The following is a 15,253-nucleotide window of genomic DNA, read 5'->3' on the forward strand; positions in this document are numbered from 1 at the left end:
TTGTAATCTCTTCACGATTTTAAATACTGAAAACTATCGGCTATCTTTAATCATACCTATTCTAAGAACAAAAGCATTTTCTTTGCTTAACTGACTGGTACTGTTACTTTGTAGCGTGTTGTGAGCACTGTATCTTGTTTTGTAACAATAACAAATAGTTTCATGAAACGTGGAAAAACCACGCTAGCGCTTCTGCACAAGTCTTCTGCTCCCTTTTTGCTCTGTTTCCCTGTATATATATAATTAATATGGGTTCTGACTCTCAGCAGACCTATTTTGTAAGCTGCTGTGTTTCTTAACATTTCTGCCACGCTAGAATATGACCCCAACAAGAAATCCTCACATTGTTTTCTGCTAGATTAATGAGTTAAATCAGTGCACTGAATGGCTTGACAAGTAGCAGAAATAGCACCAGGGATGGAATAAGATGGCTTAGCCAGGATTGGTGTTTGGGAGAAGGGAAGACCAAGAGTGGGAAAACTGTGAAGCAAGACTTACCTTGTTGGCAGTATTAGACTCTTGATGTGTTCAACTGCAGTCAGTTAAGCAGACCGCTGTCTGTTCCTTCAGTTTAATGTGATTTTAGTAGATATATATTGCCATGATAATTACCTCAGATTTGGTGACTATTTTACACTTCTGTACTGTTAGTTATGTAGATAATGAGACCTAATTTTATAGACTATCTTTCATTTCTACCATCATAAAACAGTCTTCCTGAATTTTGTGATGGAGTCCAGTTTCTCATGTTAAGTAAACAGAATTTTCCTGTGAACATCATGGAGGAGGAGTTGCAAGCAGCAATGTGATGTACATCAAAGTGGTTTAGGTCTTTTCATTTTGCTCTTAGGCTAATAATTGAAAATAACATAAAACATTATTGTATGTACAATTCACAACTGAAGTAAAATTGGAAAGAATGCAAGTAGTCTTTAAGCAGTGAGGGATATGTGATGGGAAGAAGGTGGAGTCCAGGCATGTAAGTCCATCAGTAGTAAAATTTTCTCTGTTTCTGCTTTGAGAATGGTTGGGAGGGGGAGGGGGCTGCCTGTATGTGTTTTTCTAATTTATTAAAGTAAGTGGGTTCTGCTGTAATTGAAATGACAAAATCAGGTTTTCTAAAAATAAGTAAGAAAAAATTACTGAACACAAGGGAGCTGTGGAAATTACTTTTGTGAAATTAAAAGTGTATAGATATAGCTATTATTGAACAGCAGTGTAGGAAATGTACAAAAATAATCAGAATTATCACTGAATCCCCAGTTGATGTCATTATTCCAGATAGTGATATTTTACCTATATTTTACCTGCTTCACTTTATTTGCTTAAAAATCAAAATAATTATCCCCACCTTCTAATCATAATCCACAGTTATGCATCATAATAGGACAACATCATGCACAGTTACATATCAGTATAGGACAGTAATTCTAATTTCTGTTCAAGTAATTAAACCTTTGAAGCAATCAGTTTTTATTTCTGCTGTTAGTATTTATGGATTTTTAGTAAATTGCTACATATTAGCATCCTACCTGCAAATTTAAGAGAGGCAGATTAGTCTCAGCAGGTGCCTGGGAGATTGCCAGAGTGGTTTTCTTGCTCAGTGTGATTGTCTGCACTTGTGATGCTTTGTGTTGCGTCAGTGGACTTCTGCTCGGGCAAGTGGGACCAGCTCCTAAAATTCTAACCATCTGTTGGAGAAGTCCCCTATCAGCTCTGTGTGTCTAAATAAATACAGCAGTTCCGAGCTGATTTTCATGGCTGTCTTTAGAATTTAATTGCTTGAATATGGTGTAATGAAAAACTTCATGTTAGTACAGGTCAGTAATGAGCTCTCGCACAAAAGTAGCATTCTTCTTAATTTGATGGGTGTGTCACTTTACTGAAGAACTACTAAAGTATTTAAAATTTACTAGTCTGGAAAAGCTATCAGCTTGGGACTACTGCATTATTTTGAACGAAAGACTTGTGTTCCACTGCTTGGAGAAAACTCAACACAAACACCCCCCCTTTATGAAGTAAATAATCATCTACATGAAATATGAGGAACTGTAGAGATAGAACACAGAGTAATGGGTACAAATTGAAGGAGGGGACATTTCGGTTAGGTGTTGGGAAGACATTCCTTACTCTGAAAGTGGCAACGCAGCTGGAACAGGTTGCCCGGGGAGGTTGTGGGTGTCCCAACCCTGGCAGCATTGGCCTTGAGTGATCTGGTTGAGTTGGCGTGGAGGTTGGGACTAGATAGTCTTTAATGTACCTTCCTGTGTGTTAACATTCTGTGATTGTGTTCTATGTGTCCATCCACAGAAATTAAAGAATGATACAGCCTTTTTCACGGGGATGGAAGATGGTTAATAAAAGCCATTAAGTAAGAGTATGCACAGATAGAAGGCTGCTCCAGATCTGTCTGTAGAACAGGAAAAGTATTAATCAAATCTGGGATTTTGAAATGTGTAGGCATTAGCTTTGTGCATCGGATTAATTACTTACTGTCTTCTGCCGATACAGCCAGCAGCCAGCTTCGGGTGTAGCCTATTCCCATCCAACCACAGTTGCCAGCTACACTGTCCACCAGGCGCCGGTGGCGGCGCACACGGTCACTGCAGCCTATGCCCCGGCCGCAGCCACGGTGGCGGTGGCCAGGCCTGCCCCGGTGGCCGTGGCAGCTGCTGCCACAGCTGCTGCCTACGGCGGCTATCCCACGGCACACACTGCTACAGACTACGGCTACACGCAGCGCCAGCAAGAGGCTCCGCCGCCACCACCTCCTGTCACCACACAGAATTACCAGGTAGGTTCCTGCTGTGTGATTTTTTAAGAGGTGCTTTGAGAGGAGGAGGCCTGTTTGGAAAAGAAAACGTGATTTTGCGCAACTGCTGCTGTAAAGAAAAGCACTGTCTTCTGTTAGCTTAGATGTTGGCTTGGTGTGCAGTAAACTGGGTCATGGAACTGAAAAGACTGTTCCAATAAAAAATTTCAGTAGAGGTAGAAATAATTCCTTTGTCAGATTCCTGGGTGTCACTGGACTCAAGTACCAAGCCTGGGAGGACGGAAGATTGCCCTAGGAGATAAACTACCCTGTGGGTAGTTTTTTTGGATATCCTCTTCTGAGATCACTGCCTAACCATCTGTGGATACAGGCTCTTGTAAAAGGGCTTTTGCTCTCTGTCCCCTTTCATCTTGAAATACTATGTTTCTTGCAATAGTTTTTCACCTTTCTAATTCTGAACTTATCAGGGCATTATCTAGATTCTAATTAGCATTTTGGTTTGTTTAAAAGGACTATATTATTGCTGCATGTTCTCAGTTCTTTGGTGTAGCTTCTGCAACTCGTTATATATTATGAGGTCAGTTATTAGATTCCTTTGGAAAAAAAGAGAGTCCCCCTAAACTAAATAAAATAATTTCTGTTTACACAGGTTGGATGAAAAAAGATTTTGTTGTTGTATTTCTTGGAATTAAAAAGGATTTTAATACATTAGTGTATTTCGGCTCTAGTAGGTCATGCCTTGTTCCCCTTCAGTTGATCAACTCTTTGTGTTTTACCATAAACACAGAGAGGATGGGAGAATGTGTCTACATGCATGTAGTGGCTTCCAGGCATCCCCTTCTAAGCTTATTAGAGATCTACTGTGTGGTAAAGGTATCAAATGAGCTACTTGCCTTCCCTTTGAAGACCAGTTATGTTTCTCTAATGAACTAGTTGATACACCAAAAACTAAAGAAGGCTTTAAAAATACTACTTTCATACTCTAAAAAATGTAACCAAGAAAAATGCTGTTAATGATAAGATTTTTAAAGAAAATACAGGCTTATGTTTCTACCCCTGAGAATTTATTGGGCCTTGTAGAAATTCATGTTTTGTAGAGATCTGTGGTGGACTTTTTCTTAATATTTTACCGAAATATAATCTGATACTGTCATTAAAAACTATTGAGAGTAGAGGCTTTTCAAAAAAGTTTGGTAGAGAAAGGGATTAATAGCATGAGGATGATTACAGTATTGAGTCTGTAAAAGGCAGTTAGGGCTGTTTCAGGCCTGAAGTATCTATGAAAGTAAACTTAATTTCTCTACTGCACTTATTTGTATATACTGTACGTGTAGATGGGGAGTTTTTATTCTACTTGAGTAGGCCAGAAGACGGTACATTGTTAATTTGACTCTGCTGATCATTGCTATTACTCTAGCCATATACTTACAGGTGGTTTCTCTGTTTTCAATCCTTAGGATTCCTACTCTTACGTTCGATCCACCGCCCCAGCGGTGGCGTATGACAGCAAACAATATTATCAGCAGCCAACCGCGACTGCTGCAGCCGTGGCTGCTGCTGCCCAGCCACAGCCCTCGGTGGCTGAGTCCTACTACCAGACAGGTGGGTGGCATGATTCAAACTGCTCTTGTTACTCACAGTCTTGTCGACTACTTTAAGCCTTAAAAATAGTTGTTTGACTGCTTCACATTATCTTTTTCTGTTTTAAGTTTTGTCGTGTAATCTCTGTCACTGCATGGAAAGTTTTTCTGTGCCTAGAACTTCAACACTTGTGACATTGCCATGAGTAGCTGCCTCTGAATTTTGGACTGCCACTAAATATACTCGAAACATACTTTTAGGCAAAGTTTTTACTGATTTGTCTAGAAACCTTGCTGAAGTAGTTGAGATCATCAGTGTTGTGTTCATATGATAACTCAGTTAGAAATACTCTTTTGATTCTCTAGGTTCTTCATGTATATAATTCTCTAATTATTCATATCATGACTGCTACAAAGCATGAATCCTGCTTAGTATTTTTTTATGTAGAATTGAGAGGAAAGTTTAGGTGTGCTTTGGTTTGGAGTATTCTAGTAAAACTGTTACATAAGAAGGTTGTTTAAAACCATGTTAAAAACATGATAGCACAGTTAAAAACAAATAAATAAATTTAAGGCTTACTTCTGTGAGCTGTGACTTGATTGAGATACATGGTATGAAATGCATAGCTATGACAGTAAAGCAACCAAATGTACAACACTAAAAAGCAAAACAAATGAAACAAAACTCCCAAAACAAACCCCCACTTCTTACACATTTGTTCACAAATATGTTGTTAATGTTCCCTTAGTATGGTTTCCATTTCACTCAACTAAAACATGTCAATGTTTCTACACTTGTATTTTCTCTCTTCATTAGCTCCAAAAGCAGGATATAGCCAAGGGGCAACTCAGTACACCCAAGCCCAGCAAACACGGCAAGTGACAGCTATAAAACCTGCAACCCCAAGTCCAGCAACAACGACATTTTCCATATATCCGGTGTCCTCGACTGTGCAGCCAGTGGCAGCTGCAGCCACTGTTGTTCCATCCTATACTCAGAGTGCGACGTACAGCACAACAGCAGTAACTTACTCTGGTAAGAATTTTGCATATTTTCTTGCTGGGATCTTTGAAGTTGCTGCAGAAGAGGCTTTCAGCGCTCAGAAGTTTAGCACTTCATGCTCAATTATTACATTGTAGTCTGCTGAGAGGTAGCAACCAGTTCAGTCATTGCTATACCAGAATGTTTTGTGTCATCTTCAAAACAGTTTTGATATCTTACATACCTATTTTGTTAGATATGAGAATATACAGAGTGCTTACATAGCTACCAAGCAGTGATTCATTGTAAGATGAAAAGGAAAAAACAGGGAATACAAAATATAACAAAATGCATCCACACAAATGTTACTCCCAGGAAATGGGAAGGGTGCATGCAGTTACAGAGACAGGGAGGAACAGTTCAGTATAAATCTTTTAAGTTTGGGCTGTCCTGACCCAAAGTGGAATGAGAAATGTGTGCTGGAAAGACTTTATTCAACCATTAGGAATCCAAAACATAGTTAAAGATGAAAATATGGTAACTTCATAGCCATAGATGGTAATTAACTGGCATGTTATACCTACCCTGAACTTTTTGTTTTCTTTTGTTTCTTGCTTAAAAAGGGATTTTAGTACGTCCTTGACACGGAGCCTAGTTTCCTTGATTTACTCAGCTAGAAGTCAGGGACTGTATAGCCAGATTTTAGTGAGTGAAACATCTTCTCTATACCAAAACAACTTAAATCACTGAAACAGGATGTAATAGCACTAGATGTTCTGTCTTTTATCTTCATTTTTCCCCCTTCCTCTCCATATTATCATTCCTTGCCATTTGGAAACATGAACAGCAAATCAGATTCTAGAAGATTGTTTGCTTCATGTGGCCTTTGCTAAATCTTTCATTAAAATTCTTGTTTCATCATACCCAATCTTACCAGATGTACCAGGAAATTTCGTATGTTCTCTAGGGATGCTTTGTTGTATCTAACTTAACTGTGGATCTGCAAAGATGTGTCTAGAATTTAATATATTCCCACACAATTGTTGGCTGTATATTTGTCTGCTGTGAAACATGAAGCCAAATTCAAGACTGCCTGACAAGATCTCAGTGAATTACTTACATCTTGCCTTGCCCCTCAACTGTTATGCAACATGATTTGAATTAGTGCATTATGTAATTGATACATTATATATGGTGATGTAACATTTGTTTTTCTTTTAATTTTTCAGGTACCTCCTATTCTGGCTATGAAGCTGCAGTGTATTCAGCTGCATCGTCCTATTACCAACAGCAGCAGCAGCAACAACAGAAACAGGCGGCAGCGGCAGCTGCTGCTGCTGCTGCGACAGCTGCTTGGACAGGGACCACCTTTACTAAAAAGGCACCATTCCAAAATAAGCAACTGAAACCAAAACAGCCTCCCAAACCACCCCAGATCCACTACTGTGACGTTTGCAAGATCAGCTGTGCTGGACCACAGGTATCTGTATTATGTATTATTCTACTGTGCTTTATTCTACTATACTTTATTCATAATTTCTTCAGCTAAAAAACCTTACCCTCTTAAGAGTCATAGAATTGCAGAATGGCCTGGGTTGGAAAGGACCTTGAAGACCATCTGGTCCAAGCTCTGTGCTGTAGGCAGGGACACCTTCACCAGAGCAGGTTGCTCAGAGCCCCATCCAGCTTGGCCTTGAGCACTTCCAGGGATGGGGCACCCACAGCTTCTCTGGGCAGCTGTGCCAGTGCATCATCATCCTTACCACAAAGAATTTCTTCTTAATACCTAAACTTTCTTTCAGTTTGAAGCCATTGCCTCTTGTCCTGTCGCTCCATGCTTTTGTAAAAAGTCTCTGTCCATCTTCCTTACAAACTTCCTTTATGTACTGGCAGGTCCCACTTAGGTCACCCCAGAGCCTTTTCCAGGCTGAACAAACCAAATTGTCTTAGCCTTTCCTCAAAGGAGGGGTTCTCTATCCCTCTAATTAAGAGTATTTGTTAATTTTTAGATCTGATTCTATACTTGTACTAAAGGAATAATGAAATAAAAATGCGTACTATTATAGAAAGAGTTCCTGTAGGAAGACATAAAGATACACCCCCTGAGCTTGTACAGAGGAGCTTCACCTCACTTCAGAATTATTTGAAACTTTGAATGTGATTTGTTTCTTCAGCATAGGAAACTTCTTAGAAAATACTGTTTTGAAAGCTATGGAATTACACAAGTTTAGTGAATGGGAAACCTGCCCCTTTGAAGGAGACTGAGGGAGACTTCTTCATTATATTCCAATTTCCCAGTTTAGTGTCATAGTGGGTAAAAGTGCCTAGAAAGTAGATACAAAGTCATGCAGAATGTTTATATCTGAGTCTGGCTAAACAGTTCTTTAGGTAAATTTGTCATTATTTCCTACCCTGTCTGCTCTAGATTGCCAATGTTGATATAGGAACTAATACCAGCTTCTGCATTTCATTTTCAGTACAGCTTTATTTGTGCACTACCTTCTTTTAAATTGATTTTTCTGTTTATCTGGATTCACTTAAAGTTTGAGGGAAGCTGGAAATCAAAAATGATTTAATGCAATGAGGAAACTGCAGTTTCTGATCCTGTCAAATTTTCAGTGGTGATACTGTTTGACCACTACTTGATTGAGAAGTTGAGAAGTTAGAGGAGAAAAACCTGTATTGTTTTACCTAAGTGTGGGATCCTGATGCTGGAGAAGAAAATGTTCTGGTCTTAGAAGTGGCCTGTTAATGCATGCCATACCACAGAAATGTTCAGTGTAGGAGGTATTTCCTAGGCAAAATGTGTGTTTTCTGCCATGTTCTGTATTAGATGTATTCACGGGAATGATGAACCAGCAGTACAAAGACAGCTTACTGTGTGTTTTGTTTATTTAAACAGACTTACAAAGAACACTTAGAAGGCCAGAAACACAAAAAGAAAGAAGCAGCATTGAAAGCTTCCCAGAACACCACCAACAACAGTACTTCTGCTCGTGGAACTCAGAATCAGTTGCGCTGTGAGCTCTGTGATGTGTCTTGTACTGGGGCAGATGCTTATGCTGCCCATATCCGTGGAGCCAAGCATCAGAAAGTAAGAGATTTCTCTTGTTCTTACCATGCAAGTAAGAACAAGAACGTTTCTCCCCATCATTTTTATCATTTTGAGGAAGGAGAAAATATGCAAAACCAGTATAATTTAAATTATTTTATTTAAAAATTTTAGTTCTTCTTTTCCTTTCAAATTTGTCTTTAGGCTCACTATGAGAAGGGCATTGTTGAAAAAAAAGGGGGAAAATATTGCCATGGCATCAATGAAAAGAGGATATATTGGGCTATCACCCACATCATAGGAAGAAGGTGTGGAGTGAGATATGGGAAAGGTACCATTGAGGATGTGTATGCTTGTGCCCCCTAATTCTTCCCAAGACTGTTCTTGAGATTCATCTTACTTGTCTGGCTGGGACAGTAAATCTTCCAATGCACTTTGAAACACTGTAACCTAAGCCAGTGCAAAGAACAGGCATCATTCTTTGATGGTTCCTGCGAAGAAAACTGTCCTCTGGAAGCAAGGAACAATGTCCTGTAGTAGACTTTATAATGACTATGTTTAGAAGACTTCTGGTACACGTGTTGTTCTTATTGTTTGGGTGCTCTTTTGTGGGCATCCTGGAATAAAAACAGTGGGCTGCACTGTGAAATGCTGTGACCTATGTTTTAAACTTGGCCATACAACACTAAGTGCAATGATTGGTAGGATATGTGTTTAGAAATTACAGATTTTCCTTATAACTCTGGAAAGATTAATACCACTAACAAATACAAAGTATTAATACTCTGCTTTTATAGTTCTTTACATCTCAGTACACAGGCATCAGTAACATTGTTCCTACTAGAATACATAAATCTCATAGCATGTTTAAAATTATCTTCCTTCAAGAGCAAAAATCAAAATTTAGAGAGACTTTAGAGAACTTCTCCAGTGTTCTTCCTTTAGTAAACTGAGCCATTACTTTCTTGGGTTGTGCTCCATAACTCCATAGGTATATAGAGTGTAGTATATATTATCCTTTCGTATTTGGATATAGCTTTCTCTTTGTGATAGTTGCAAGCCATTGCTGGGTTTAGGTTCTTACCAGTGTGAAAATGGTATCACGTAAGACTCCATTGCTGTGGTAACTAAACAACTGTGTTCATTCTATTGGAAAAAAGTCATTTTGAACAGTTGCTTGAGTTTAAATTTATACTATTGTATGACATTAACATGTCAGTATTCTGATAGGGAACATAAAAAATAAGAACAAAAGGCTAAGAAATTAATTTGGATAGTTGTGTGCATATCATGATTGTGTACATGTTCACGTTTAAGGCATGTCTCACAGGTTTGTATTTTTTTTACTGCTGTTTTCAACACTCAGTCTTTAGTTTTGATCTTGCATATTTTTTTCATATGGATTACTTGCATTGCTTTTTGAGATGGTGGTCAGCAGACACCAAAAAGAAGTATTATTCCATGAGAGACATATTATAGAAAGGCCTGTGCTTATTAATTCTAATAAGCATGTACCTCTTTACGTTCTGTGAGATACTAAAGAGCTCTGAAATACCTCTTGAATCCTCCTTAACTATTTCTAAACATTAGAAAAAAAGGGAAAAACGGAAGGCATTTGCCTAAGGGATTCTCTTCAGCTTGGCTAAATAACGTGTAAAGACTTTCAATATGAAGACTCTTGAAATGTAGCAATCAAAAGACACAGTGTTGCTGAATCTGAGTTAAATAATTCTTAGTTACAAATATTGTTTGGAACCAAAACAGTTTAATGTTCTGCCCCTTTGAAGGAGACTAAAAAGCGAGGAGGTGACAAAACAGATACATTGAAACATTAGGAGCAAAATGTATGCTTGAATTTATCTTGAGTTGTAAGCTTGTTGTGTTTATTATCTAAACAGTTGTGGGAGTAAATGCCTGAATTTCTAAAGCAAGTAAGCGATGTGAGATAGCAAGTGCCTATTTCCCTCTTACAGATGACAAGAGCTTTTACGCATCCATCTTTTTTCTTTACTAAGGCCACTTTTTGCAAAAAAAACAAGCTAACTCTTTATTTATATTGATTTTTTAGATATTGCTATTTTTGCTTGTGATAGCTGTAAAAATAATGTATCTCAGGGAGATAATGTTATTAATTTCTCTTCCTACTTACAGGTAGTAAAGTTGCATACAAAACTTGGCAAACCCATTCCTTCAACTGAACCAAATGTGGTTACCCAAGCTACTTCTTCAACATCCACATCTGCTTCCAAACCAACGGCCTCTGCTTCAAATATAGCAACTAGCAGCAGTACAGTGAACTCCTCTGTTGCATCCTCTGCAGTGAAAGTTCTTACTCCCACGGCAAACACCACACTTAACACTGCATCCAACAACAAAACATCTTCAACTGCTGCTAACATAGCAGTAAAGAAAATATCTACTCCGAAAATAAACTTTGTTGGCAAGTACAGAAGTCAGTCTTTATTTTGAAACCTAACCTATTCTGTAAATTTTTCTTAAGAACTAGTTCAGCAGACACAAATATATTTAGGTAACTCCATGCATGAGTTACTCTGCTGTGTTTAAGGGAATTACTGATAAGTGAGAATTTCTATAAAAGTTTTGCTTCAAAATTGATGTTGGTGTTTTCTGCCCAGTTGTCTCCACCTGGCCCCTCCTGAATATTTTTCCCACCTTCATAAGAAGCCTCCCACCTTTTGTTTCTTACGTAGTAGCTGCTGGAGTATTGCAGTTTATAGTCCTAGTTTCAGCTCACAGCCTGGGCTATTAATGTACATGCAGTAGATTGGCAGTTTGTGATGGGCAACTGAAACATCCTTTTTCAGTGGAAAACTAACCATGTAAACTTTGAACTGAGTATAACAGAGATGGGAAGCAGCTGTTCCACAATAAGCTATCTTGCTCTTCAAGGAAAGACCTATACAGTTGCAACGCTAGGAGTATACTACCTTTACTAGTACAAACATTATAAAGTTTTGAAGTACATTTTTTAAATATATAAATTTTCAAAATAACAAAAAAAAAAAAAGATTATTAAAATACATTTTCTGAGTTGTTTCCCATTCAGTCCTGTCCCTTGAAAAAGCAGGAAAACAAATAACAAAAATGGTGATTTTTTTTAAAGCAGAAGTTTTTCTTATTAGAGTAAACAACTTCAGTGTTTAAGTAACCTGAATGTTGTTAAATTTACTGTTAAAATATTTAATTGTATTGAAAATATACTTAAGTTTTGGTTGATTTTAAAATCCAATAGATTTTAAAAGACCTATAATTTTTTGCCCAAATCATAGATATTTGCTAATAAAATCTTCAGTTTGCAAACTATGGTTAATCACATTCTCATTTTATGAAGAGCAATAATTTAACTTTTGGTTTTGATTTCTAGGTGGTAATAAGCTTCAGACAACAGGAAGTAAAATGGAAGAAATGAAATCAGCTGAAAATGTTAAAACACCTCCTGCTGCTACAGTGCAAACACAGGAAGTAAAGCCTGACACAGCAGCTGAACCAGTGACTCCCACAACTCTTGCTGCCTTGCAAAGTGATGTCCAACCAGTGGGCCATGACTATGTGGAGGAGGTATTAATATGAAAATATGTATTATTTTTTAACTGTTATAGTGAATGTAATCATGGAGTGATTGAGGTTGGCAGGGACTTCTTTAGATCACCTGGTTCAGTCACCCTGCTTAAGAAGGACCACCTACAGCCAGTCACCCAGGACCATGTCCAGATGTTTTTTGAGAATGTCAAAGGATGGAGACTCCATAACTTCCCTGAGCAGTTGTGCAAGAGCACAGTCAGTCGCAATAAAACAGAGTGTTCTGATGTTCAGCTATTTTTCACTTGGTGCTAATTGGCTCTGGTCCTGGCACTGGGCACCATTGAAAAAAGTCTGGCTGTGTCCTCTCTGCACCCCTCCTCCAGGTATTCATATGCACTAATATGATCCCACTCAGCCGTCTCTTCACTAGGTGAGACAGTTGAAGTCCCTCTGGACGTCAGTGCAACCCTTTGGTATATCATCCCCTCCTCTTAGTTTTTTATGTCATTGGCAAACTAGCTGAGGATACTAGCTGAGGATCAATCCAGAGCATTACCGAAGATGTTACAGGACTGTATTGATCCAGGGGCTGTATTGCTGGCTCCTGGCCTCCAACTGAGCTTCATTCTGCAGATCACTACCCTTGGCCAGGCTGTTCAGACAGCTTTCAGTCCAGCTCACTGTATACTTATCCAGCCTATGCATTGGCAGCTTGTGTTGGAGGATATTGTGGTGAGACTGTGTCCAAGGTTTTATTGAAGTCCACAGGGACAATCTTGACTGCTCTGCCTTCATCTGCCAGGCCTTCACCTTGGTGAAGTCATTCTGACTGCCCCTGATGGTTTTCTTGCCCTCATTGTACCTGGAAATGGTTTCCAGGATTAGCTGCTCCATTGCCTTCCCAGAGATCAGGATGGGGTTGACTGTAATTCTCTGGGTTCTCCTTGAAGATTAGACTGACGATGTGAATTTTGCATGATAGACAGGTCTGTGATTTATTAGCTCACTATGTTCAGGTTTGAATTTAAAGCTGTGTACTCTTTGAAATGGAAGGACCTTGTTCCCTGCTCATTACCAAGCACAGTGGTGTGTCTGTCAGAAATGAAGGTTCTTTTTTTCTACTTTGCCTTCTTTCAGTTATTGTGTGAACTTCTTAACATGTTTTAGGACACGTGGACATTATCCAGTGGCACTGGATAATTTGATTAATGGATAATTTAATTTTATATCAGCCTTATAAAATAAAAAAGAAATGACCAAATGTGTTATAACTTTATTTTCCAGGTAAGGAATGATGAAGGAAAGGTGATCCGCTTTCACTGTAAACTCTGTGAATGCAGTTTCAATGATCCTAATGCCAAGGAGATGCATTTGAAAGGGCGGCGGCACAGGCTTCAGTACAAGGTAAAAATGCTAATGCTTCTCTCTGAAAATCAACCAGATATCAGCTAACTGGTCTGGTCACCTGCTCTTAGGTTTAAAGACTAGACAAAAGTAGGCACTCTGAGTAAACAGCATGTAAAAAAAGAGAAATATATTTTATAGGCAGTGTAGTCTTAAAAGAATAATGCAAACTGTGAAGTTACATTTTGGTTGAGGCTTTTTAAAATGTTTTGAATGTTGCTTGTAGTCTAAGCGATGCTTAGTGAAGTGAAGCAACAATAGGTTCTTTATGTTCTTTACCATGAAGTTTAAAGAGTATGAAATAGTATTGCTCAGTGTTTTTGGTAGGATAAACAGCACACACTCTTTGTGTTGCAGACTTTTTAATGATAACTGCATTTGTGAAGTTCTAAAACTGCATTCAGCTCCTTTTGATTTTATTGTAGATGAGTAGTGTATGTTAAATATGTCAGAACTACTCCATAACCTTGAGATGAGGACAGGAATGCAACATTTAATTCATTACTTTTCTGATCTAGAAAAAAGTAAACCCAGACTTACAAGTAGAAGTGAAGCCCAGTATTCGAGCAAGAAAAATTCAGGAAGAGAAGATGAGAAAACAGATGCAGAAAGAAGAATACTGGAGAAGGCGAGAAGAGGAGGAACGCTGGAGGATGGAAATGAGGTAATGCATTATGTTTCATGAATGAATGTGACAACCTGCTGTCAGATTGTCTGAAACTAAATGCCATAGTTACTTATTTTAAATACTTTAGGGAACTCCATACTGTCGTGTTTTAAATTGTCATTCTCTCACTGGGATTTTTGTTTGCTATTCTTCAATCCTTCTGAGTAATGCAGAGTTAGTAGAATTACTTTGCCGTAAATGCAGACCTACTTTTACAACAATAATTCATGTTGCCACTGTCTCTTCATTGGTATTTGCTCATGACTGCTAAAAGTTGTTGAAGACAGAGAAGGATCTGTCTAGAGCAGTGTCAAGTATTAACTGCTGTATAAAAAGAATACTTTGATTGATGCACTTCAGGCGTTATGAAGAGGACATGTACTGGAGGAGAATGGAGGAAGAGCAGCATCACTGGGATGACCGTCGCAGAATACCAGATGGAGGATATCCTCATGGCCCTCCAGGACCACTAGGTCTCCTGGGAGTTAGACCTGGAATGCCTCCTCAGCCTCAAGGACCAGCAGTGAGTTTCTTACCTTGAGGAAAAAAAATTAAACCATTCTTACCAGGAGGCACAGTTAAGAAATATAAAATTACTCAGTGCTACTGCACTTGTCTCCGGTGTTTCTTAATAAAGGATTTGGAAAAGAGAGGAAGAAATTATATGCTAATGAAATGGTGTAGGTGTACTAGTCCTCCAAAATAAGTCCAATGAAATGACAAGAGGATGCTTTAAATATTGCTTCTTATGAAACACAAGTCATACTGAATTTTTCTATTTTTTATTTTATTTGATTGTGTTATACAATATTATTTACCTAATTGTGGACAAATGTATGGATAAAAAGTATCTCCATGAGACTTGGAGAATAACGGTTAATGGTGCATCATATTCTAGCAGTGTAGAGTGCAGTACCACACTGCACATAGGTTGATTCTAGTATTAGACTGAAAAGCACCTTATCAGGGATCTGAAAGGTGATGGAGTGAGTGCACATTGCTGAGGTTTGCAGCTGGCATGAACCTGAATCACGTTGGGATGGGGAGAATAGCTGATACCTTAGATGGCAAGGCCAACCATCCAGAGGCACCTAGGTGGGCTCTAGGAGTGGAACTTTATGGCATTCTGCAAGTACAAGTGCCTAATGCTGCACTCAGAAAGGAAGAACCCCTTGCATTGATTGAGGCTGGGTAGCAGCTCTGCTGAAAGGGATCTGGGGGTCCTGGCAAACAGCAGGCTGGGCATGTGTCA

The 15,253-nt window shown here is 38.7% G+C and overlaps 1 protein-coding gene across 3 annotated transcripts in view; it reads left to right on the forward strand.

The window, feature by feature from the left end:
• ZFR (zinc finger RNA binding protein) overlaps nt 1-15,253 on the forward strand; it is a 47,141-nt gene that overhangs the window by 15,756 nt on the left and 16,132 nt on the right. For 2 of the 3 annotated variants that reach the window (XR_011678986.1, XM_071425586.1), the window contains exons 3-12: nt 2,512-2,794; nt 4,231-4,375; nt 5,171-5,389; nt 6,565-6,815; nt 8,238-8,429; nt 10,539-10,839; nt 11,773-11,966; nt 13,215-13,334; nt 13,853-13,998; nt 14,362-14,524. Coding sequence is in view for 2 of the 3 variants with exons in the window: in XM_071425586.1 (XP_071281687.1) it covers nt 2,512-2,794; nt 4,231-4,375; nt 5,171-5,389; nt 6,565-6,815; nt 8,238-8,429; nt 10,539-10,839; nt 11,773-11,966; nt 13,215-13,334; nt 13,853-13,998; nt 14,362-14,524 (2,014 nt within the window). In the remaining variant the exon portion in view is untranslated. The remainder of the gene's footprint in view (nt 1-2,511; nt 2,795-4,230; nt 4,376-5,170; nt 5,390-6,564; nt 6,816-8,237; nt 8,430-10,538; nt 10,840-11,772; nt 11,967-13,214; nt 13,335-13,852; nt 13,999-14,361; nt 14,525-15,253) is intronic. The other variant, XM_071425587.1, reaches the window with a different exon arrangement.

Source organism: Agelaius tricolor, unplaced genomic scaffold, assembly GCF_023055355.1.
Source record: "Agelaius tricolor isolate 1412-34295 unplaced genomic scaffold, bAgeTri1.0.p SCAF_4, whole genome shotgun sequence".
Classification (NCBI taxonomy): Eukaryota; Metazoa; Chordata; class Aves; order Passeriformes; family Icteridae; genus Agelaius; species Agelaius tricolor.